Raw genomic sequence first — 25,583 nt, 5'->3', positions numbered from 1 at the left:
CCCCACTCAGTCAGACATTATATGGCTAGACATAGAACAATCATTCTGCGAAAACTAGCGCATATCAGACATCCCATTTCTCAGTCAATCCATTAAACATCACCCATGCTTCAAAGCAATTACAATAACCTCTGCTCTGACAGTCTGGTGGAAATATCATCAAATCACAAACTCCAATCAGGCCCCATCTAAATTCACCCCACTCTGGAACAACTCTAATTTCACAAGCAACAAAAAAAACACTAAATTTCCATAAATGGGCAGAAAAGGGCATCACACATATCAATCCCATTTTTCAGTCTAATAACTTTGTTTAATTTCCCTACTTAGTCCAGGAGAACTGTATCGGGAGCAATCAATTCTTGAATTATCTGTAATTCAAATCAGCTGTTTTATCCAAAATCATATATCATAATCATATAATAGAACCATCAATCTTCACCTTCCTTCCACATTAGGAGATTTAGTTAAATAATCCTTCCCAAAAAAATTACTTTCCAAAATATACAAGATTATAACTAGTTCAAATAAAACCATAACTTTAACAACAATCAAATGGGAAGAAGACCTTTGGATTGCTCCTGGTACCGACTTCTGGACTCAAATTTGTAAAAATATTTATTCCAAGACTAAAAACGCCAATCTTCAGCTCATACAGTATAAGACACTTCATAGAACACACTACACTGGGGAAAGGCTGTCTAAAATGGGATTACTTCAAAAATTTGCTCACACTGCTCAAAACTGTCGGGACACATATATCCACGCCACATGGCACTGCCCACCCATTAAACACTTTTGGAAAGACGTCACTGCCTCCGTGTGGGGACGTGTGGGGACACTTTTATCATCACGGAAATTCGTCCTCCGCACTTCTTTTCGGGCAGGTATAGAGGTTTTCAAGAGCTGGTGTGAATAAATATAGATTTAAACTCAAAGAGACAGGATAGTCTGCGCATGACCTGATGTTCTTTTCGGACCCAGAAGGCGAGATGAACTTCACGGAGCACTAAACTCTCCTGCAGTGTGTGTATCATTCATACTCGAAGCCGGAGGGCGCTCTCGTGCAGAAAGTCCTACCAGGAGACTCCTAATATGGACAAAAGCGTCCAGCTATTGCTGTATGAAAACAGTTGTTTTCGGTTTTGTTTTTTCCATGTCCAAAAAAATCTCCAGCAGGTGATAAATAAAGTACATGAACAATGCAGTGCTAATTGACATAGCATTTATTACAGTATAGAAACTATTCTGCATTACGTGATAAAAAGTGTTGTAGTATATAAACAAATCATTATTAATTGTTATTGTCCAGCAGTTATACATTTCTAAGCCAATTAAAAGCTAGAAATTAAAGAAAATTTAAAGTTGCCTATAGTATACACTACCAGCAAAAGTTTTTGAACGGCAAGCTTGTTAAAGTTTTTTAAAGAAGTCTCTTCTGTTCACCAAGCCTGCATTTATTTGATCCAAGTACTGCAAATCAGTGAAATTTTGAAATATTTTTACTAGCCTATTTAAAATAGCGGTTTTCTATTTGAATATATTAAAAAATATATATTTATTGAGATTTCAAAGCTGAATTTTTTTTGCATCACCACTCCAGTCACACGATCCTTAAGAAATAATTCTGATATACTGATTTGCTGCAAAAAAAAATAAAAAAATAAAATAAAATAAAAAACTCTTATTATGATAATGTGGAAATCAGCGGAGTAGAATTTTTTCAGGATTCTTTGATGAGTAGACAGTTCAGAAGAGCAGTATTTGTCTGAAATAGATATCTCTTGTAAAATGATGTCTTTATCATCACTTTTGATCAATTTAAAGAATCCTTGCTAAATAAAAGTATTAATTTCTATAATTTATATATATATATATATATATATATATATATATATATATATATATATATATATATATATATATATATATATATATATATATATATTAATGTATAATGTTGCAAAAGCTTTTTATTTCACATAAATGCTGATCTGTGGATCCTTCTATTTATCAAAGAATGCTGAAAAAAATTATTCATCCGTTTTAAATATTAGCATATTAAGAATGATTTCTGATTAATGTGACACTGCAGACTGGAAGAATGATGCTGAAAATTCACCTTTGATCACAGGGATAAATGACATTTAAAATATATTCAAATAGAAAACAGTTATTTTATATAGTATAAATATTTCAAAATATTACTGCTTTTGCTGAATTTTGGATCAAATAAATGCAGGCTTGGTGAGCAGAAGAGACTTCTTTAAAAAACATTAAAAATCTTACTGTTAAAAAAAAAATGGTTGACTAGTAGGCTATATAGATTGCAGAAATGTTATAACCACTACACTCCAGATCAGACCTCATTCAACTATTACAAATTTGACACACTCATCATAATTAATTATACATTTATTTATTATTATACATATATACACAAGGTATTAGTAATACTATCAGTAATTTATTAGTAGTATTTTCATTATTATTATTTTGATTATTAGTAATATTATTGACATTATTGTTATTATTAACATTATCAATATAATAGAAACATTGAGCAGTAATAATGATGTTGATGGAATGATATTTTGCTTGATATAAGGATGTATGAATATCTTTAACAATAATAATAATTATATTATAAATGTAATCAAATCTACACCTAAAATATACCACATATGGTTTTAATGCACCAAATGCTAATTTTAATGCACCATAGGGCTGTCACTTTTGTGAAAAAATCATTTTCGATTTTTAAGACATAAGTGTTCATTGAATCGACTGTAAAATCGGGTCTAAAAAAAAGACATTTCTTTTTTCAACGTCAAATAACGCACGAACATAAAGAGCGCTGGAGACGCACAAGTCAGCAATATTTTTATTTATTGGCATAAAGTTTCGTACAGAATAACAAACAGCAAAAAATATATGTGCAGAGCATTTTTTTTGTAAGTCGCGTTAAAACAGCACGGGTTGCGGGTTGCGTTTTTTTGGGCTTATTAAAGAACATATGGTTGCTTGTTAGGAAAATCTGACAAGCAACTTCGTTTTCTTTACGTCTATGGTGTACATTGATACTGATACATTGATTGACACTGTCTGCTTACAGATATAGCCAAATCAGTGCAATCATATAAGTGCTGTGGCGTAACATTCGTCAAAACATTCAGCTGAATCCGCCCCCTTATCCCCCTTATTGGAGTAAAATGACGTTCAACGTGCAGGCGGCACGCTCTATGATCTACAGAAATATACATATTTCAATTTCTACAAACAATGCCTCCAACGAAGGGGAGAATTTTATTTTATTAAGCTAAATATATGTTACAGCTACCCTTAATGCTCTTGTCTTTCCCTTCTTGTCTTTTTGTCCTTTTCCTTCTCTCCAATCCGATTCAGCCTCACAGGAGATGAGGAAAGTGCGTTCTCTCCGCTTTGTTGCAGTTCCCTGATTTTTATTTATTTTTATCCTTTTTTTCCTAATCAGTTTATCCTTTTCTAATAAAGCAGTGGTTTCAGTTTAATATGTTGCAGGCGCATTTATTGTTAATAAATGATAATGCGGAAAATAAATAATCAAATAATATTGGGCTTGTTTTGGGCTTGTTTTTGAAGCTCTAGTCGCTTATTTGTCTCGCGAGAGTTGGCAACTGTGGTGCAGAGGGGACGGCTGCCATAACAAAAGAAAAACATCAGTGCAGGCTTCAACCTGGCTGCATTTATGATTTAGGCAATTCAAAAATCTCCAAGATTATTTTAAATAATGATTCAATCCATTTCAAACAACTGTTCAAAAAATGAAACTTTAAATGGACTTGAGAACAGGCCATGTGTGTTTTTTTTTATTGAAATGTAACACCATTACAAATTTTGGGGTATTACTGCCAATTCTCCACCACAAAAGCCTGTCCCTGTCAGCTTGCAACGTTCCTTTTCGTAACTCAGAATCTCCCGTAACGCTTTCCGCGCCGCGCTAAACGCCTCATTCGCGCCGCGAGACCTCCAGACACGCGTAAACGTGCCTTTGCATTGACTTAACATTGAAATCATTCGCACCAGACGCTTTATTCGCGTTTGATGTGAACACAGCATTATAGGCGCGTAAAATTGCTGCTATTTTCTGTCTAGCTTTCGCAACGCATAGCTACTGCACTTTCGGAATTCTTTATTTTCTTTTTCTGCTTTTTTGTGAGTTTTGTTACATATATATTTTTTAATTGTTTAATTCTTTTAAAATTAATAGTGTACATACTTGGGTAAAATCGATTCCCTATTTTCATTTTCGAAACTTTTTTTGGTTGGTCAGATCGATTGTGCAATCGATTTTCGAACTAAAAGTGACAGCCCTAATGCACCACACCCTTCTTTTAATGCAACACCTCAGCTTAGGCATACATACAAATAGTAACTGTACTGTGAATGAGAAGGAGGAAAGAAAAGAAAAACACTGACACAGAACCTAGGAGAGGTGTGGTATGTGTTAGTTATGTGTAATTATTTCATTACTACTATTTCTATTGTCATTTTATCATTATTATATTATTATTATTATTATTATTATTATTATTACTACTGTTATTATTGATATTACTGTTTCCGCAATCGCAAAATATTATCATCATTTCCATCATTAGCATTTGTTATTGATATTGTTTTTAATATTATTGCTGTTATTATTAATGTTATTAAATTATTATTGATATAACTATTTCTGTTAATACAAAATATCATCATCACCATATTTAGTATTACTATTGTTATTATTATTGCTGTTATTATTGTTGCTATTATTGATATACATTTTATTATTATTATTATTGATATCACTATTTCCGTCCACACAAAATATTATCACCATCTTTTAGCATTACTATTACTACTGTTATTGTTATCACTGTTGCCGTCTTTACAAAATATTATTATAAATATTATTATACATGCTATTACTATTTAAATCTTTCTACTATTTTTCATTGCTGTTTTATTGTTGTTTTGTGTTTTTTTGTTATGTTTTGTGTTCACCCTATGTTGAATGTTTTTGCACTCCTAATAAAAAAAACTTAATCTAATAATAAAACTAATAATGTATATAGATACTGTATGTGTAAAATGTGTGTATAAGAAATTGCAATGCTTGTTTTATAGTTAAATAACAAATATTCACATAGAAAATTTTATATATATAAAAAATTAAATTTCCAAAACGATTAAATCCTCTGTATATTTATAATTAATTTAAAATGCTAATTAAAAATCAAATTAATCGAGACTGTATACCGAATTGAAATCAAAACTAGTTAATTGATAAATGTAATTATAAATACACACACACACACACACACACACACACACACATATATATATATATATATATATATATATATATATATATATATATATATATATTAGTTTTTTTTTGTATGTGTGTACTGAATTGAATCGTTTGGAAATTGCAAATCTTGCATTTGAATTTAATCAAAACCCAGTGAATCGAATTGATAATCAAATAAATTTGCTGTCAACCCAAAGATTCCTGTCTTGAAATAAATAATTTCCACAATAGAAAATAAATGAATAAGCAGAACATTGCTTAAAAATGGTTGTTCACCATCACATTAATGATGCAGATATGTTATTGTCAAAAGTCAAATTAAACAGAGACCAAAGAATTAGGAGCTGAGCTGTAACGTTCGGTATGATGCTGTGCAGAATCTGATTCCTACCTGAGCTCTACAGAAGAACGGGCCGGGCTGACTGTTACATATTTGGCACATGGAGTCACTCAGATACGGGTCAATCTGGACCTACAGAGGGAACAGGAAGGAAGCGAGGAATATCCACAGGGCTGATCCCACAGCATATAGTATATCTGAGTTCTGCTCTAATGTACCTTCTTGGTAAACTTAAAGGTTTTTATCTGCACAAACGCTGCAGTCACAGCTTTCAAATAGCTCCTCTGACTTCTGAACGTCACTCTGCCAGACCCTAGATGAACAAACGCAACACATTCACTCTATGGCTGAAGCAACAGTAATATAAAAGTAGAATATATGTGTGTGTGTGTGTGTGTGTGTGTGTACATACAACCAATTTATGAATGAAAATAAACTGGAGGCCAAAAGTTTGGAATAATTGAGAAATTGATCTAATGCTCACCAAGGCTGTATTTATTTGAATAAAAATACAGTAAAAAATTGATTTTGCAGCTTAATGTTTTTGTGGAAACAAAAATATATTTCCAGGATTCTAAATAGATCAAAAGAACAGCATTCAATCGAAACAGATTTCTATAACAAATGTCTGTTATGATTACACAATTATAAATGTCTTTACTGTTATTTCCGATCAGTTTAATGTATCCTTGCTGAAAAAAAGTATTGATTTATTTTTTATTTTTTTATACCCCTTTTGAATGGTAGTGTATCACATTTTCCATTAGGATATTGTAATATTATGAATTATTAACTGTGTTTAACATTGATGATAATACAAAATGTTTCTTAAGCATCATATCAGTGTAACAGAATGATTTCTGAAGCATCATTTCTGAAGACTAAAGTAATGAACCTGAAAATTCAGCTTTGCATTATAGAAACATTTTTTCAGTATATTCAAATATAAAACTTTAAATTCTAATAATATTTCACAATATTAGTTTTTACCTTATTTTTGATCAAATAATTGCAATCTTGGTACACACAAAAGACTATTCCAAGCATTATTATTATTCCAATTATGCCAAACTTTTGGTTGCCAGTATAAAATCTACACCTATTTTTTCACTGTAGATAAGAGGAGAATGCACAGACCTATGGGATATTTGTGCTTGTCTATGTTGATGCCTGCATACATGACCTCTCCGAAGAGCTCTTCCATGATGTGGGCCAGACTCTCTGCATTCAACGTCCCATGCAGAGCACCCACAAACACTGTCTTACTGCGGGACCGATGCTGGATGGGGAGGTGGATGAAACTGCTGTCTGAGATAACCCACGGCATGACCTGCACCTGCAGTACAGCGAGTGAGAGAGCGGGGTCAGAGGTCAGGGGTCGGTACAGTTAAGTGCATGTTATTCTCACATCTTTGCTGTGGATCCGCCTGCTGGAAAGTTTGTAGTAGAACTCATGATTATCGTCAGACTGAGCACAGGCCTGCAGGAGCGACTTCACTGACTCCTCCCAGTCAAACAGCAGATACATATAACCTGCAAAAACATACAAGACGTCAAATCAAAGCACTATACACATACTGTATATATGTGTGTTCATATATATATATACACACACACACATTATTTATAATTTATATTCTGTACATACTGTGTGTGTATATATTTTTTGTATGTATTTTTGTATTTTTACAATCTATGTATTTTAACAATCTCTGCAGAATTTCTATTATTTAAAATCCTTTAATAATTAAAGGGACTTTTCATTTAGATTCATGGTAATCAAAAACAGTTTCAATGGCACCAAATAAACTAGGTAAAATAATAATATAAATATATTATAAATGTAAATACACAAATATGTTAATATGCATAAATTAAATTATTATGAACAATTAAAAATGCTAATCAAATCTAATTTTAATAATTAGGAAGCAGTCTGCGTGTATCATATTCATAAAATATCAGTTAAAAACTAAATGTTTCTTGGTAAAATCTCATTTTTACTTTATATAATTTAATAATTAAATGGTTTGATGATCATTTTATTGTCATCATGAAAGGCATTTTAAGTAGGGTTATGATGGTTATCTAAAACTATTGAAGAAATTTTAAAACAATTTTAATTAAATAAATTAAACTGACGTTAAATTACTAAACCTTGAAATGTAATTAATAACTGGAAATAAATAAAAAGTAAAAGTGAATTAAAACTTAATAAAAAATTATAATAATAATGAAAAAAGCGAATAACAAAATTACAAAAAAGCTAATTTAAAAATATTAATAAAATCTATAATAGTATATAAAGAATAACAAAAAACTATGTATAAAGGTGCTTAATACTGATTCCAAAATATTAGTAACAAAATTAAGTTATACTTGCTGTTATTTTATAAAATTTAGCAACAATTTCCCAGCAAAAATATGTTTGACACAAATGGTGATGATGATTAGCTTTTTTCTCTTTCTGTGTGTTGTTGTCTCTGTGCACTGGAAGCTTATTTCACTAAAACAAATTCCTTGTATGCGCAAGCCTACTTCGCAATAACGCTCTTTCTGATTCTGATTCTAAAAGCCTTCTGTTTCCTAAGAAAAAGCATGAATAATACACCAGAAGATGATACGTAAAGCTTTATATGGTCAAGCATCAAATATATTTCTATATTGGTCCATATATTGTTGAATTATAGATAAGATATAATACTATGTGATAAATTCTGCTGTTACCTTGTGGCGCAAAACGTGGATGATTTCCATCTTTACCAGGCCAATCCACTTTCAATGGACCAAAAACACTAAATGTGTTCAACAGGCTAGCTACAGAAACAGAAAAGTTGATTGTGTTCAGAACCATAATACAGAATAAAAGCTATATCTCAAGTGAGTTTCAGTCAGCACACCCTCTGTGATGTCCCATGGCACTCCTCCCAGAAACACTTTACAGGAGTAAACAGGGTTTTTGTAGTTGCGTAGAGGAAGGCTTCCTTCCCAGGTGTAAGTGGGTTCATTTACAGCTGTGAGAAACAGTGAGTCATAAAATCACAACAATATTAATAACAGCTGTAGACAGAACACACGGCTTTTAAGATGTGTTTTTTAAATGTTCCACCATTTTAAAGCCTGATATATATATATATATATATATATATATATATATATATATATATATACAGTAGAGACCAAATGTTTGGAAACATTACTATTTTTAATGTTTTTGAAAGAAGTTTTTTCTGCTCATCAAGCCTGCATTTATTTGATCAAAAATACAGAAAAAAACAGTAATATTGTGAAATATTATTACAACTTAAAATAATAGTTTTCTATTTGAATATACTTAAAAAAAAATTATTCCTGTGATGCAAAGCCGAATTTTCAGCATTATTACTCCAGCCTTCAGTGTCACATATAACATCCAGTCTATCACATGATCATTTAGAAATCATTCTAATATTCTGATTTATTATGAGTGTTGGAAACAGTTCTGCTGTCTAATATATTTGATCAATAAAAGGGTAAAAAGAACTGCATTTATTCAAAATAAAAAATAAATTATAATAATATATATTCTAATAATATATTTTCTTTACTATCACTTTTTATCAATTTAACACATCCTTGCTGAACAAAAGTATTGATTTTATTTAAAAAGAAGAAACAAAAAAAAATTACTGACCCCAAATTACTGACCAGTAGTGTATATTGTTATTACAAAATATTTATATATTAAAAACATAGCTTTTTTTTTTTTTTTTTTTTTACTTTTTATTCATCAAAGTATCCTAAAAAAGTATCACATGTTCTGAAAAAATATTAAGCAGCAGAACTGTTTCCAACTTTGATAATGAATCATCATATTAGAATGATTTCTAAAGGATCATGTGATAATGATCCTAAAAATTCCGATTTTCATCACAGAAATAAATAATAATTTCAAGTATAATACATTTAAAAACAATTATTTTAAATTGTAATAATATATCACAATATTGTAAAAAATTCTGTATTTTTGATCAAATAAATGCAGGCTTGATGAGCAGAAGAAACTTCTTTCAAAAACATTAAAAATAGTAATGTTTCCAAACTTTTGGTCTGTACTAAAAAAAAAAAAAAAGTATTTATATATATTTATATATATATATATATATCTTAGGGGTGTAACGATACGCGTATTCGTATTGAACCGTTTGGTACGAGGCTTTTGGTTCGGTACGCGGTACGCATTATGTACCGAACGGTTCGTTGGACTAATTAATTATATTTGGAAAATAAATAAAAAAATTTTAAATATAATGATATGCGTTCAACAAAGTAGCCCAATAACCCAAACGACGTAACAGGCAACGCCCCTGACACCCCCGAAGAAGAAAAAAACACCAACTTATATGTTTATGTTAGGCTACTCAGTCAGGCGCTCGCTCACTCAGCACGCGCTGAAGGCTCGTTGCAAAATGGCCAATGCGTTTAACAGACCAGAAATAGAAGATCCTCCAGTAACCAACAGGTCTGGTGTTTGGGTGCACTTTACCAATCGATCGGGGCATCCAAACAAGCACAGAAATCAAAATGGACTAGTACTGTACTGTGTCGGAATTTCCTGAGCAGTACGATACAATTAACAGGCCTGCACGTTATTAGATAGAAGAACTGTTATAAATAGAACGTATGCACGGGCAGTTTTGAAAACTCCACCTACTTTGCTCTTGGCATAGTGCAGCGCAAATCGCGTTGTATCTGAAGGGCAACGCTGAGCCAGGGTCCAGCGCCGCGCATACCGCGTCCTGTGTGAAAGACCCTTTAGTCATTTTGCAACGAGCCTTCAGCGCGTACTGAGTGAGCGAGCGCCTTACTCTGTAGTGGAAAATGCAGGTTTTAAGAACATGCTTAATGTAATTGAGCCCCGTTACAATATTCCTTCAGGAGCCCATTTCAGCCAGACTGTAATTCCTGCTTTGTTCCAAAAAACATAAGCCCTATAGAGAACCAATTGAGTAAAAACACACTATATAAAGAGTTATAGAGTTCCATAAAAAGTTTAATCTTTGTATTTGTTCATAACTACTACAACAATATAATATTTTCATTTTTTTTTAATAAGGATCTGTTTTTGCTTTACAGTATGCTGCTAAGAAAACACCATAGAAGATGGGTAAAGAATAGCTCCATCATTGTTCAATGTAAAAAAAAACAAAAAAAAAAACAAAAAAAAACATACTTTGTTAGTTTTAATAAAAAAAAAAAAAAATTAAATCAAGGAAATGTATCTGCCAATTTTTTCTTTTTGCTGTATCTAAAACATACCGAACCGTACCGAACCGAACCGAGACACCAGTAAATCGTATCGAACCGAACCGTGAATTTTGTGAACCGTTACACCCCTAATATATATATATATATATATATATATATATATATATATATATATATATAAATAAAAATATTTTCAGAGCAACAATCACACCAAACATATTTTTTACATACTTTTTTACACATTCCTTTTTATAGTTTGTCTAAATGTTCATATCAGTTTTCACTCTATATTTCCAAATAATATGTTTTAATAATATCACATTAAATGCTTCTTTTTGTGATCAAAGCTTTTTTTCCTATGGAGATAAAACATATAATGCAATGCAATATACAGTGATGATTGAGATGAACAAATAGACATTGCATCTAATAGATCATATTTGATACATTTTAATATGGTAGACAATGAAGTAAACCCAAGTTGTTTCAGTCCAGCAAGTGTTCATCTTAAAATATTACTAACATTATTAGAATTATTTGTATGTTTACTTCATAAAAATCAGTAGATTTCAAATCAAAAAGGCAGATGAACCATCACCTAATATAATTTTTTTTAGCTCATACTAAAAGGCGTTTTACATGTTTAAAAGGTATAAAATATCAATAGGATGTCAGAAGACATGTAGTAGATTGTTTTTTTTCAGCAAAGTTTTGATCATGTTAATAATTTAGAAGCCTTAGAAATTTGCATATGATAAATATGATACAGTAGGCTTTACAGGATTCATTTGACACGATGTAAAATACTGAAAACATGCAGCTAGTCATTTACATTCACACTGTATCACATTTTCAATAACATGGCATGTCAAGTCAAAAATTGTTCAACTTCCAAAAATGCTTCACAGAACAGCTGCTTTGAGTTTCTGAGCTGTGGCTAGCAGTTTTTTTAAAAGAAAAGTTTTAGTCAACTTAAGAGTAATGCTGCCTCTTGTTCTGTTTAGCAGGGTGGCTAATGTCACTGTACCTGCAGCTTGTTTATGCAGTTGTGCCTCTCTCTCGATGCAGAACTTGGGTTTGTTCAAGGCCAAAGTGTCCCAGCCGGGCCAGATAGGATCTGTGGACCAGCACCCAACCACTGGCCCCTCGGCCTGAGGTGGCCCCTCGACCTGAGCACTGGAAGCGTTTGTGAAGGTGTTCAGGGGGTTCTGCTTTAAGCAGGCATCTGTGTCCAGTTTCACACCCTCCACCTGCAGTCCAGGCAGCATCAGGGGCAATGGAGGAGAAACTCTGAGAGAACCCTAAAAGACACGGATACAGATACAACTTTACTGTAACTTTGGAACAACTGACACCAACGCTATAGAAACAGAATCTTCTAAATCATCCATTGCACTCTTTAGGGTTTTGGGTATCAGAGGGGAATGCTGTTGCTCACCAGGTGGTCAGATCCAGACGAGATCATGCAGTTCTCTGAGTTGATGGGGCTGCTGGATCCCGAGTGTAGCAGAGAGTGAGGTTCGAGCGCCACCTTCAGGCTGGAGAAGTGCTCCAGTGGTTTTCTTGATGCAGACTCAAGGGCCTGGAAGGTGTGCTTCTGACCCGAATCACTGCCTTTTGAGGCACCCAAGACATCCAACGCTGCAGGAGAGAATCAGTGTGATTTTTATGAGACATGCTATTTACTGACTGAGCAACTTTATATATTTATTTTAATTATCCTAAAAATTGCATATTTTGGTGAAAACATAATTGCCAAAAATGTGTTTAAAAATATAACATACATACATAAATATGCATAACATTCATTATAGAATCCTAAGAAAAAAATTACCACAGTTTCCATAACAATATTAGTAGGGTTGCGCCGATCCAGATCGGCCGATCGTTAATGCGCATCTCGTCATTAAAGCCGGTGTTCTGTCGATTTGTCCTACGCTGTCAGATTTTCCTACCTCCCACTAAAACAGTGGGTAGTACAATTCCACAACGAAAACTGCTACTGTAAAGTTATGGTTTATTAACGTCTACACCTACCACAACCCTAATCATACCCTTACAGTACTGCAAATACAGTAATTATGTGTTATATTCGCGGTTGTAGCTAGAAGGGATACAGCTTCAGGAAACCAACAATAAATATTATTTTCTACCAATTAGATTGCGTTTTTATTAAAGTCTACACCTACCCCAACCCTAAACCTACCCTTACAGAGACAAAAGGATGCGATATTGATGTGCACGTGCGCAGTAAACCCGGGTAGGAAAATCTGACAGGGTAGGATAAAATGTCAGGACACCGGTTCTCTAATCAGCAGTAAATTCCATCAGGTGTGTGATTTCACATAGAGCAGCTGTTACTACACAGAGCCGTTGTTAAATGAGAAGCTGCGCAAATCCACAGTCATTTTCAGCGTTTATTTGCGCATCTTCTCAGTTAACAATGGCTCTGTGTAGTAACAACTGCTCTATGTGAAATCACAAACCTGATGGAATTTACCGCTGATTAGAGAACCGGCTTTACTGACGAGATGAGCATTAATGATCGGCCGATCTGGATCGGAGCAGCCCTAAATATCAGGCAGCACAAATGTTTTCGACATTGATAACAATCAGAAATGTTTCTTGAGCAGCAAAACAGCAGATTAGAATGATTTCTGAAGATCATGTAACACTGAAGACTGGAGTAATGATGCTGAAAATACAGCTGTGCATCACAGAAATAAATTCCTTATAAAAATATATTAAAATAGACAACAGTTATTTTCAATTGTAAAATTATTTGACAATAATACTGTTTTCACTGTATTTTTGTCAAATAAATGCAGCCATGATGAACATAAGAAACAAAATAATAAATTACAGTCAGTAGTTTTGAAATGTAGCATGTCTAAACCAATAAATAATACAAAAATATTTATGAAATATAAATATAAAAATAAAATATGAGTATTAGCTACTTTTTAAAAACTGCCCAACTTCTCGCACACCAGTGCGGTGAATATGGTGGCATGTTTATCATTTGTGTATATCTGTCTGAAATTCTGTCCGAAAATAACACTACTCTTGTGAAAACACTGAATGAATGAAAGAAGTGCTGGATGAGACAGCAAGACATCAGAAACCTGCTTGGTCTGTCTGTCTGTCTGTGTGTGTGTGTGTGTGTGTGTGTGTATCTCTCTGTTACTGGATTTGGGTCAGAACACACCTAAGGCACATCATGGCTTTCATTTAAAACATGGATGGACATGCATTTATGCTTGTAATCTGAGATAGAGAAGCTAAAGGGAAAGTCAAAAAGAAATGCAAGCCAACGCTGATGAATCCAGCATTCTTTCCTCTGTGAAAGGTGTGAAAATGATTAGTTATGAGTGAGAAATCAAGATATGAGACATTACTACAGTTCAGACCTTCCAGAAAAATCCATCAAAACTGCTCTTGAAAGATCTGAACCAAATACAAAAACAATTTCTTAATCATTTCCCTCCTGCTTTTCAATGTTTTCCCATATAATATAACAACACTATCTGAGGATTATGATATAATAAAAAATACTTTTAAATAAATACAAACACTGTCTATAGGTGCAGGATTAAGTATTTACATAAAAAAGTTTAAACGAATGAATTTGAATGAAGAATATTCAATTTACATGATGCACTTTAAAGTAAATATACAAATCATATAAACAATATAAAAGTATATAATACATTACATATATATTTTATAAATTATATAAAAAATACACTGATTGTAAATTAACAATATAAACAATATTCAAGTCAATTATTATTTCTCTTCTCTGCAAAAGTTTTTCAACTAAAGTAAATGTATCTTGTTTAAAGGGATGTTTATATATTTTATGTTTTATATTTTAATTTGTAGTATAAAATATTTTATTTTTTATTTATATATATATATATATATATATATATATATATATATATATATATATATATATATATTCCTAGATAATCGAGACAAAGCTCTGAAAAAGTGTCTGAAAGTAGCTTGAACAGACAGACATGAGTGGGCCATTCAACATTTAAACATCACTCTCGTCACACAGGTTCACTCACGGGGCATTTGGGAGCAGGGCTGGGTCGACCACTGGAACTCTGGGTGGCTCCAGGGCTGCTGGTTCCAGGAAGGGAAGCTCAGAGACAGCAGGCCCCGAATGAGCTCATCAGCACTGGGCGCGGCAGCCAGAGGATCCTGCTGCTCTGGAGCAAACCGCATTCTGCTGACCAGCGGAGAGCAGGCTGTGCCCGAACCATCTATGAGAGAGTTATAAATGTTGCATAAAAGTTCATTATACTAAAAAAAAAATGTTTTGTTCTTTGAGATGTTTTTGAAAATGTCATTTGCCATTCAAAACTAATTTTTCATTTGTAATACAACATATTTCTGAGTAAAAGCGGAACTCTGTCACATAATGAGAAAAAAAACTGAGGTCGGGTCTTGATTTTAAGCAAAAGGATAATGAATAGTGTGGGTTACATACCAGGATGCTAAAGAAATTCTTAAATACCTTTTTGCTGACTGGTTAACATTTTCCAATAGTCTGTGTGGGCTCAATGACATCAGCAGAAGAGGAAAGCATCAGACTATCAGAGCTTCAGAGTATGTTATTACTGTACAGTAATAACATTTTACAATAAAGCATTTATTAATCTTATTTCATGTTAACTTCAACATTAACTAATTATTCAACTTTTCAGTATTATTTAATGGACCCGAGCTAACATGAACAAACAATGTTTGCTCATTGTCAGTTTATCTTGACATGGGACAATGGGACATATGACTTTGATTAAAGATGATGAAGGAATAACTGGCAGTGATGTACTGTTCAGAATAAGAACAGAAACATCTATTAATTAGGCAATTATGGCCTGTTTCAGTGTCACATTCACTTGATGGCATCGGTGTGTGTGTTGGTGTGTGTTTATATCTCACCTGGGATGTGTTTCCAATAGTTCTGCGGGTTGGCTCCTGTGAACAGCCCAAAGGCCCTTTGAGGTCCATGATCTCCATAAGCGGCCTTGCCGTGTTTTCTCTCTCTCTGTTAAAAGAAACAGTGCACATGCACAAGAGGGTGACTGAATTGCCATATTAGCTGAACATTTCTTTTAGATCTACTTGCAACTAGTTAACTAAGGTGAAACATTACTAGTACTTTACTTTTTGCACATGCATATTCAGCTTGCTAGGATGTGTGGCTATACCTCAAAATTATGAATAAACACTTTTGAGACAGCAAACTTTGAAAAACTCCACTTAGTGTTAAGGGACACTGTCTTAAAACCTAGTGAGCTCTCTATTTAGACGTTAATTATACTCCTTTTTTTCTCTATTTAATACTTAATGCTCATCATCTTGTTAATTCTTCAGCAAACCGCCTTTTGCTATTTGTCTCGGTTTGTGTTGGCCTACATTGTGTTTGTACTATTTTCATCATACACAGCTAAAAGCTGCTAATGTTTGGAGTTGACGCAAAATTAGGTTAAAAAAGTGAAAGTGTGTGTAAAAGCTCTTTCAAACACATAGAACATGACCGTATCTTACCCTGCAGAAATCCATGAGAGCGTCTATATGCAGCTCAAAAAGACAAAAACAGGCTAATTTAACTTTTTAAAACAGGTCAGGCCGTCGCTGCTCCAGGACACAAAACGGAACACGTTTCAGTAATTTTGGATTAAACCGGTGCGTGACACCAGCATTAGTGAATCAAACTCAGGGTCACGCGCACAGACCAAACGACAGTGGAGGCTGGGGCTAGTTGTCACACGGGAAGTTGCCACGAGGGTTATATTTCAGTAACTAAAAACACGGATAAATTAAACATACACATTTTTTTTTAATAACAATTATTTCTGTATAATGTTTGTAACATGAAAAAAGCCAGTAGTCTTTGCTACTTTGTAACCGCTAAAAAAGAAATTGCGTTTCATAAATAAATTGCCCAGGTCACACCTGTCTGTGTAAATATCAAACCATATAAACACATCAAAGTTAAATAAAAATTAGAAGACATCTTCATTTGAGTGTGCTTTCTGATTTATTGACATTTAAAACTCTTTATGATAAATAAATAGAGATATAATATTTAAACAACACATGATTTCCCACAGTCACACAGAGAGGAGTCGGTAAAGCTGGATTTCATTTTTAACCTAGAGGAGAAGGAATATCTGGTTTATGCCATCAAGCACATCATAAAATGGTCTAAAAAACTACTAACAGTGTATTCAACAGCATGAATGGCTCCAGATTGCATTAAAATATCTAAAATAACTGGATTGTGAGATACTGTATTCTTCTGAGAGCTTCATGAGAACAAGAAGCTGATGAATGTTGGGAGATACACCACTCCATAGTCCCAATTCAGTAGTTACACATTCGCAATTACAGAAAATACACATTTCCTGTCAAAAGAGATGTTGCTACAACATGAAAGCAGTGAATTTATACTGATGTTCTTGGCTTTTGATTTTGCTAAACCAACAGAAAGTGATTGTGTTCTAAAACTAATAAGAAAATGTTCAGGATTGTTCAACAAAGTTCATGTTTTCGAAACCAGCTTGAAGCGGTTTCTGGAAACAAATCTACAGTCGTCATGTGGATGTGGGCAGGCATCAGATGTAAGACATTATATTCAGTAAATGTGAAAGATAAACACTGCACAGAGTTTCTATTGATTTCAGGAAAATCAAGAAAGCAGCAAATTATTCACTCAGATGATTAGTCTGAGCAGATGGATTTATTAACTGGTTACTGACTTGTGGATTACAAGGTGGTTTCCAAAAACTTTCAGCCATGTACTGTATATCCTAACAAGCTTCTAAATTAAAACTGATGCATCACCATCTTCTCACGGTTCACCGTCAGCGGAGCTCCGCCGCATTCCTTCGTAGTCACGGTGACCAGCACTAGACGACTGCTGCTGACTGTTTTACTTGCGAACAGGAACGGAAGGAGGAGGAGGTGGTGTACTGAGGTTTCAAAAGATCACAGGTCAGAAATAAAGGCAGAAAAGCGAAGAATTAATGAGTTTTACTTTTATTCAAACCTACATTAAATATAATGAACATTTGAATTCCTCTAAAGTATAACTAATACCAGTCCCTCCACGGAATTTCTGTGATTCTGTGATCACGGAATCCAATGCATGTAGCTATTCACTACTAGTATGACTAACATATTGGAATTCCTGTTATAGGATTTACTGTTGCAAAGAAATAAGACTTACTAAATGGTTGCTAAGGTACTCTGTTTTGCTGCTAGGGAGTGGCTTGGAAGCTGCCACTGATGATACTTCCAAGGCTGCTTGCCAATATAAACCGACCCCCATATCTGTACGATGTTCTGATGCAAAGATATACTTAATGCTGTTTTGGCATTGGCTTTGCAGATGTTTTGTTCCATTTATCGCTACAGTTATCAATCACAGTAATGAATAACTCACGGAACAATTCAATTCAATTCAATTTTATTTGTATAGTGCTTTTTACAATACAAACTGTTACAAAGCAACTTTAAAGAAAATTATGTTTCTACAATATTTAGTAGTAGCTTAAAATTGGTTACTGTCAGTTTATGTGCATATGACACGACTTTTCAGAAAAATCAATACAAGACGTAGTCAGCCAGACGATGAACATTATTAACAGCAATTATTATATGATGCAGTCACACTTGTAGCAATATTTGCTAGTTCTGTTTGTTGACTCAGGGTTAGCATCATCTGAGGTCCTCTGAGGGTCAGCATCATCTCTTCTCAGGTGTTCTGGATCCAGACTGGAGCTTGTGTAAATCCTAGTTACCACGGGATGAAGATCCCAGCAGAAACAGAGAAACAAATAGAGACATCATTAGCATAGCTGCTGCTCCAACAAAGTAAAATTAACCCATTTAACTCAAGCGAAAGAATAAGAAAGCGCATTTGTTTAGATACAACTGCAGTCACAAATTATGAGATGCATTATTTGAATGCTTGGCGAAAGAGATGTGTTTTTAATCTAAATTTAAACAGAGAGAATGTGTCTGAACCCTGAACTTTATCAGGACGACTATTCCAGAGTTTGGGAGCCAAATGTGAAAAAGCTCAAAAACATTTCATAAGTGTTAAATCAGAGATATATCTTTCAGTTGAACATGTTAAACTCTCTATATAAATGTCAATAAATTCATTCTTTAATGATTCTCCAGTTTTGTCTTGCCTCTCTACAACCATTACAATATCTGGCTATATCATTTAGTGACTGCATACTCTGATTCCAATTTTATTTTACCTGATAACAAGCAAATTAGTTAAACTTAAGGAGGTTAATCAATATAGTCAGTATAATTCAAGAAACTAAGACTTCACTATTTCAGATGTTTAAAAATGTATATATATTGTAAATGTATATATATGTAATTTTTTTAAATTTAACCTCTGATGTATTTTGAATAAAAAACACATTTTATAAAATCTAATAAAAATACTCATGAGATTAACTGTATTTCAAATTATGTATGTACAAACTAAACCACCTGGGTCTTATAACTGCGGTCCTGAAACTGCAACTGTTTCTATATCATCCAGTTCGGTAGATCGTGCTGTCACAAAAAACTAGGGTCCTATGGCCGGGGTGCTAAAACTGCAGCCTCCGGTTGTGCACAGTTGTATTTTATTGAAGCATCCCTGGGTGCCGCCATTGGCTAGCGGACCCCCACCTGCTGTTAGCATTCCATTGACTCCCATTCATTTTGGCGTCACTTTTACAGCGAATTTACATCTGAAGCTTTAAAGACTCCATTTGTCCATTCATTATTTCTAAAGAAACACGAAAATGTATAAAAGGCCCCATTACCTTGTATCTTATGTTGTGGCCCCGTAGAAGCAGTTTATTGTAAAAATAGGCTAACGAGGGGATTCGGCAAGATGGCGGAACGGGCAAGCAGCACTTTCTGAGCTCTCATTCACATGCCCCAGAATTCTTACCTCAAAATTAAATGTGATTGGTTTAAAGGTTAAAAAAACAGTAAACTGAACTTTTAAATAAGGGGTTGAAACACTTTATTCCAGACATTTATAGCCCAATCGAAGTTTTAACCGAAAATGCCAAGCGGAAAGTCAGACGTTAAATCAGGCGCTACCTCAGGCCAAGCAAACACAGACCATTGTTACCATTGATGAATGAGACAAAGAGAAAAAGTTCCCTGTAGGATTATACTTGAACAGTCCATTTCATTAAATGAACCCAACACCGCATTCCACAGATCTGAACGATTCTCCATCGAACCATTTTTGTGTCATAAAACAGTCATGGTGCCGAGATGGCTAAAGGAGATGTCACCCCCCCCTTTCCTTTCTGTGCCTGTCTAATCTCATACCAGCTACGCCAGGACAGCAGGAAAAGATTTCTCTTTGTAGGATTATTCTCCCTGTAGGATTATACTTGAACAGTCCATTTCATTAAATGAACCCAACACCGCATTCCACAGATCTGAACGATTCTCCATCGAACCATTTTTGTGTCATAAAACAGTCATGGTGCCGAGATGGCTAAAGGAGATGTCACCCCCCCCTTTCCTTTCTGTGCCTGTCTAATCTCATACCAGCTACGCCAGGACAGCAGGAAAAGATTTCTCTTTGTTCCCCAAACTTAAGACCAAATGGTCAAGAAACCCTGTGGTGACCCCAACGCATAAATCCACAGCCTTATCAGAAAAACGAAGGCCCAGGGCCCAGGATCATCACAAACCTTAAACAAGGGAACACCCCTTTTTCTGAAGCTACAAATTCCAGAGACTTGTGTCTCCAAAACCAATAGACTGAATTTAACCCACTTGTGGTTTAATATAAACAACGGTCTCAAAATTGCTTCCAATAAGCTGAATTGATTACCAGTATTTACCTCACATATATCTTAAGTATCATGTATGTTTTATATAACCCATGGAATTCTTTCTGTGTGTTTGACTTTCATTACAGCCTATTCATAGGGTTTTCTACCTCAGTTATAGGAACTAATCACCAGAAGTTGCCTCATACATGTGTATTCTCTGTATTATGCATGCTTTATATTACTCAAGTTAATTTTGTGTGTTAAAAACTTCACGGCTAAATCCTTATTTACTTCCACCTCAACTATGGGAAGTATATGTATTTTGGTACCTACTTGATGGGTAAATGATTTCTAGAATTTGGATATAAAGTAGATGTGTGTAGGATGCACCATATTTAAACTATTAAGTTTGCTTATTAAAGCTTTTAAATAAACTCTCAGGAGTTTGGGCACACGCGATCACGTGGACATTAAGCTAATTACATGCAAAAACCAGTGAACGGAGTGTAGGTCCCGCCCAAGACAATATCTGATTGGCTGCCACACTAAGAAGGACGGGTCAGATGGACACACTTATAACCCAATGACAAGCAGTTTTTGCTTTGCTTTTTGCCCTGCTTGCAGTGACTTTGGCTCTTGCCAATGTTTTGTGCTGACCTTTCCATCGTCCAGCGTGTACTCTTTAAACCACCAAGAGCTCACTCAAAACTCATCAACTCTTCCGTAAGATCATTCACTGAACTTCGTCAAAGAAAACCCTCTCAGAGTCGCTCCAGACTTTTCAGAAACTCTGTTGCATTGCAACCCACAATCCAGGAAGTCTCGCAAATGAAGTGCCACCCAGCAAAGCCAACCAACCAATCCCAAAAGAGTGCTGTCCCTCAGAACGGGTCATTGACCGACTGCCAGCCAATCAGTGCCAGAGATTCCGTCTCCAGCCAAGTATAGGTCTCTGCAGGAATGTAATGGGAGTTACCAGATCAGGGTGTTTTTACACCATGATACATGATTGGTTGATGTAATAGTGATGTTAGCTTTAGGGGTGGGGTTGGGTAAGGGGGATCATTTAGACTGCATGATTTAGAAACACCCAGCAGTTTGAAAACACCCATATGGTGATAAACGCCCACTTTTGCTCTGCAGAGACCTAAGTCTCGTTGGGTAAGGGGGATCATTTAGATTGCAATGCGCCCACAGGAGCATCTAAATGCAAGTACACAATATCTCCTAATTCTAGATGAAACTGGTGCAAATCTTATTAAAGGGGGGGGGGTGAAATGCTATTTCATGCATACTGAGTTTTTTACACTGTTAAAGAGTTGGTTTCCCATGCTAAACATGGACAAAGTTTCAAAAATTAAGTTGTATGTTTGAAGGAGTATTTTTGGAACAAAAATCCGGTTTGTCACAAGTTTCGGAAAGTTTTTTTCGAGTATGGGTCTGTGTGACGTTAGATGGAGCGGAATTTCCTTATATGGGTCCTAAGGGAACTTCTCCCGGAAGAGCGCGCGCGTGCCCGTAGAGCAGAGCAGAGACATTCACCGATCAGAGCGAGAGCGAAATGTCACAAAAGAAGTGTGTTTTTGGTTGCCAGGGCAAGACAACCCTGCACAGATTACCAAAAAAAAAAAAACAGCATTAAGGGACCAGTGGATGGAGTTTATTTTTACAGAGCGTCAACGGAGTTGTGCAAGTGTTTTTGTTTGTTCCCTGCATTTCGAAGATGCTTGTTTTACAAACAAGGCCCAGTTTGACGCCGGATTTGCATATCGTTTATTTCTTAAGGATAATGCAGTCCCAACGAAAAAGGGTCACGATCGTGTGTTGGAACCGCAGGCGGTGAGTAAAACTGCTTCAAATATCTCTGTGTTGTTAACTTAGCTATCGGCGCTTAAGCTTATCAAGTAAACAACATGCGATGTTGGCATCAAACTGCACTTTCCACATGTACACCTTAAAAAAAAAGACGACATAAAGTGGAACTTAGTCATTTTCCAAAACCGCTAAGCAAATATATACAGTTTCAATACATACTACATAGAGACGTCCTGCTGTAGTCGTTGCTGCTGCTGCTCTTGTTAAATTTCAGCCTCTGGATCTGATTCTGGATCATAAATATACGGCTGAATCTGACTGTTAGCCATGGTTTGTTTTGGATGATGTTTTCTTTCCTCACGGTAATGTCACAGTTTCCAGATGCTCTCAACGCAAAAGCCTACTCGCGCTTGTGATTCTTTAGCTCCGCCCACACGTCACGCCTCCTGCCGCTCGTATTTTTCCGGGAAAAAACGGTACAGACTATCTTTCTCTTATAAATATAATAAAACTAAAGACTTTTTGGAGTTATGAAGGATTCAGTACTACTCTATAGGTACTCAAGATTAACAGGATATTGAGTGAAAACGAGCATTTCACCCCCCCTTTAAGAAAACAAAGATTGAAGTGCTAGTAGATTGATTCTCTCAGGCTGCGGTCAAGAAATAGTGTCTAACGCTAGACGCTTGGGACTCCATTCACCCTCCATTAATAAAATCACTTTTCTCTGTCACTGTTTGAATTAATGTTTGTGTGTTTTCGTTAGTTTAGTTTGTGTGTATTAGAGTAGTTCAATAAAGTCTTGGTTGATTTTACATACAAGCGTCTTGTGCTGTGTGCTTACAAGTCACTGCCTTAAACTGTAGATTCTGTTACCTTGCTCATAATCTATTATCATAATTTTATGATATTATTATTGTTGGCCACGGGATAATATTTTGTCCAAAATTGATAAAATATCCTAATTTTTTTTCCAACTTCAACGAAAGGTGCAGCTGCATGGCCGAAGATGGAGTAGGCCAGGGCGGCAGGCCAGAATGTGTACTACAGAGGACATGTGGGCTACATCAACGGTAACAGGGTTACTCTGGATTAGACAGAGCTTTGGACAAAAGCATGTCATTTTCCTCTCGAGTAACAGATTGAGATTTATACCTCAGACTTTATACAGTAATCCGGCGAAACACGGAAGTAAAGCAGAGCCGCCATTACTGCGTGCCTTGCTGCTAAGGAAGTAGCAGAAGTAGCGAGTCTTCCCACTCCCTATTAAAGGCAGGGTAGGTAAAAAATGTATAAAAAACTTTTTTTCCAAATTAGTTTAAACTTTATATATATATCAATACATAATTAAAATGTAAGTACTCTGAAAAAGAAAGTATAAAAATCGAGTGTCTGTAGACCTCTCACGACTGTTTTAAAGACAGCTCATTATTTCCATTCACTCCACCCCCTCCCTTCTGGGCTCCTTCCAAAGCCACGCCCCCAAAACACATGAACGCGCGACTCCGACCACTGAGCTGGAAGACGCATTATTTACCTGAGACGAGCGGAGAGGAAGGAGCACAGTGCATGTAGTGACATCATGTCAGAATCACATGTAATAAAAATAACTTTATAATTATGAAGATAAACAAACAAGATGTATTTTAGTACTCACTATCAAGCTAGCATATTGATATTGGTAAAGTTTAAAATATATATTTTTTGATTCGCTAACGAGCTAGTTATCTATAAGGCAAAGCTACAAACAGGTTGCATGATACACGTTTTTCCATTACCATCATTTACACTGTGATGAAGATGAATTTCGTGTAAGATTCATAACATATACGTTGTTCTGCATGTAAGAGTTTCCATGATGAAAGCATTGTTGACTCTGATGAAGACTACACTCCAGAGACAAGTACCGCATCGTCAGCTCGAGGACAGGTCCGGGGTCGAGGGCGAAGCAGAGGAGGTCGTGCAAGAGGCCGTGCAACTAGGGTCCGAGGAAGTAGAGGCCGAGGACGGGGTGGTCGAAGTGCAGGGCAAGGAGCACTTCTTGGACAAGAGGACCTGCGTCGAGTTTTGGATCTTCAAGCTCAAACAAGGGCATGTGAACAGGTATATATGATCTGGAGTGTAATGTGCACACAAGTCATCTCAGAGAACACGAAGCTATATAAAAATAAAATAAAAAATTGAATCATGTTGACAAATGTTCTGTGTAATCACACCAATATTTACATTTTTTTATATAATTTGTAATTATATATTCCATTGCAGGCCAGAATTCGAGGACTGAGCCTGGAACAAGCACATCAAGTCCTGGAGCTCTGCCTGACGCGTGACCCAAGTCTTATGTTTGATGTTCTGGAAAGGATGTCAGAAAATGCTCCTCCACCAGGCCCTCTTGTGTCAGGGCAACCCCCTTGGTGTGTCTGCCAGCGGTGCAGAGGAATGGCCACATTTGTAGAACAAAAGTGCTGTGGACAACATCCCGATTATTGTATTTCCATACTGCCACACATGGAAGCCTACATTTTGGAAGAGGGTGTTCTGCGCCTTGCCAGACGTATCTGGAATGACATTCGAGCATTGACTGATAATCCAGAACCAGGACAAAGTAATAGACAGTTTCATCATGCAGCATACAGGCAATTTGTAGTGTGGCAGTATGGAGCATTGGGACAGGGTCACAGAGTCATGATACCAAGTTGCTGCGTCTGGAAGATACGCGATCATTATCCTGATCCACTGCAACAGTACAGAGGTTTTATTCCTAGTAGAGTCTAAGAGTCTAGAGTGCTTTAGAGAACTGTCCATCTATTGTGTGGATGAATACATGTACATAGTTTCTGTGTTTTACATTGTACAATATTAAAATTATTTATTTTGTTTGGTATACTGTTTTCTTCGTTTATTTTTAAATAAAAAAAAATACTGAAAATGATAAATTAATTCTTTTTTACACTTGCAATAGAAACCACATTTGATTACAAAACTAAATTTATGTATTATTTCTGCA

The 25,583-nt window shown here is 35.1% G+C and overlaps 2 protein-coding genes across 4 annotated transcripts in view; one reads left to right on the top strand and one right to left on the bottom strand.

The window, feature by feature from the left end:
* LOC113094187 (cytoplasmic polyadenylation element-binding protein 1-like) overlaps window positions 1-25,583 on the bottom strand; it is a 36,556-nt gene that overhangs the window by 2,139 nt on the left and 8,834 nt on the right. Inside the window, exons 1-11 of one of the 3 annotated variants that reach the window (XM_026259890.1) lie at window positions 17,708-18,087; window positions 15,885-15,990; window positions 15,005-15,202; window positions 12,364-12,566; window positions 11,953-12,226; window positions 8,579-8,692; window positions 8,406-8,495; window positions 7,087-7,211; window positions 6,816-7,014; window positions 5,897-5,991; window positions 5,730-5,810 (exon numbers count right to left, since the gene is read on the bottom strand). In XM_026259890.1, the coding sequence (XP_026115675.1) occupies window positions 5,730-5,810; window positions 5,897-5,991; window positions 6,816-7,014; window positions 7,087-7,211; window positions 8,406-8,495; window positions 8,579-8,692; window positions 11,953-12,226; window positions 12,364-12,566; window positions 15,005-15,202; window positions 15,885-15,990; window positions 17,708-17,746 (1,524 nt within the window). In that variant the 5' untranslated portion in view covers window positions 17,747-18,087. Of the gene's footprint in view, window positions 1-5,729; window positions 5,811-5,896; window positions 5,992-6,815; window positions 7,015-7,086; window positions 7,212-8,405; window positions 8,496-8,578; window positions 8,693-11,952; window positions 12,227-12,363; window positions 12,567-15,004; window positions 15,203-15,884; window positions 15,991-16,493; window positions 16,707-17,707; window positions 18,088-25,583 lie in introns of those variants that run through there. The other 2 variants (XM_026259891.1, XM_026259889.1) reach the window with 2 other exon arrangements.
* LOC113094189 (uncharacterized) lies at window positions 23,112-25,478 on the top strand. The gene is made up of 3 exons (XM_026259892.1): window positions 23,112-23,649; window positions 24,425-24,679; window positions 24,842-25,478. Exons 1-3 carry the CDS (start codon window positions 23,614-23,616, stop codon window positions 25,349-25,351), a joined length of 801 nt encoding a protein of 266 aa, XP_026115677.1. The 5' UTR covers window positions 23,112-23,613; the 3' UTR covers window positions 25,352-25,478.

This window comes from Carassius auratus, unplaced genomic scaffold, assembly GCF_003368295.1.
Source record: "Carassius auratus strain Wakin unplaced genomic scaffold, ASM336829v1 scaf_tig00215270, whole genome shotgun sequence".
Taxonomy (NCBI): domain Eukaryota; kingdom Metazoa; phylum Chordata; class Actinopteri; order Cypriniformes; family Cyprinidae; genus Carassius; species Carassius auratus.
Note: the sequence above shows the minus strand (reverse complement) of the source record. Positions and strands in the feature narration are given on the sequence as shown.

Excerpts from the sequence above, each read along its gene's own strand:
- LOC113094189 (XM_026259892.1), top strand. The coding sequence starts at position 23,614 with ATGTGTACTACAGAGGACATGTGGGCTACATCAACG. Across the intron at positions 23,650-24,424 it reads ACATGTGGGCTACATCAACG|AGTTTCCATGATGAAAGCAT; the intron begins GTAACAGGGTTA and ends TCTGCATGTAAG. Across the intron at positions 24,680-24,841 it reads AAACAAGGGCATGTGAACAG|GCCAGAATTCGAGGACTGAG; the intron begins GTATATATGATC and ends ATTCCATTGCAG.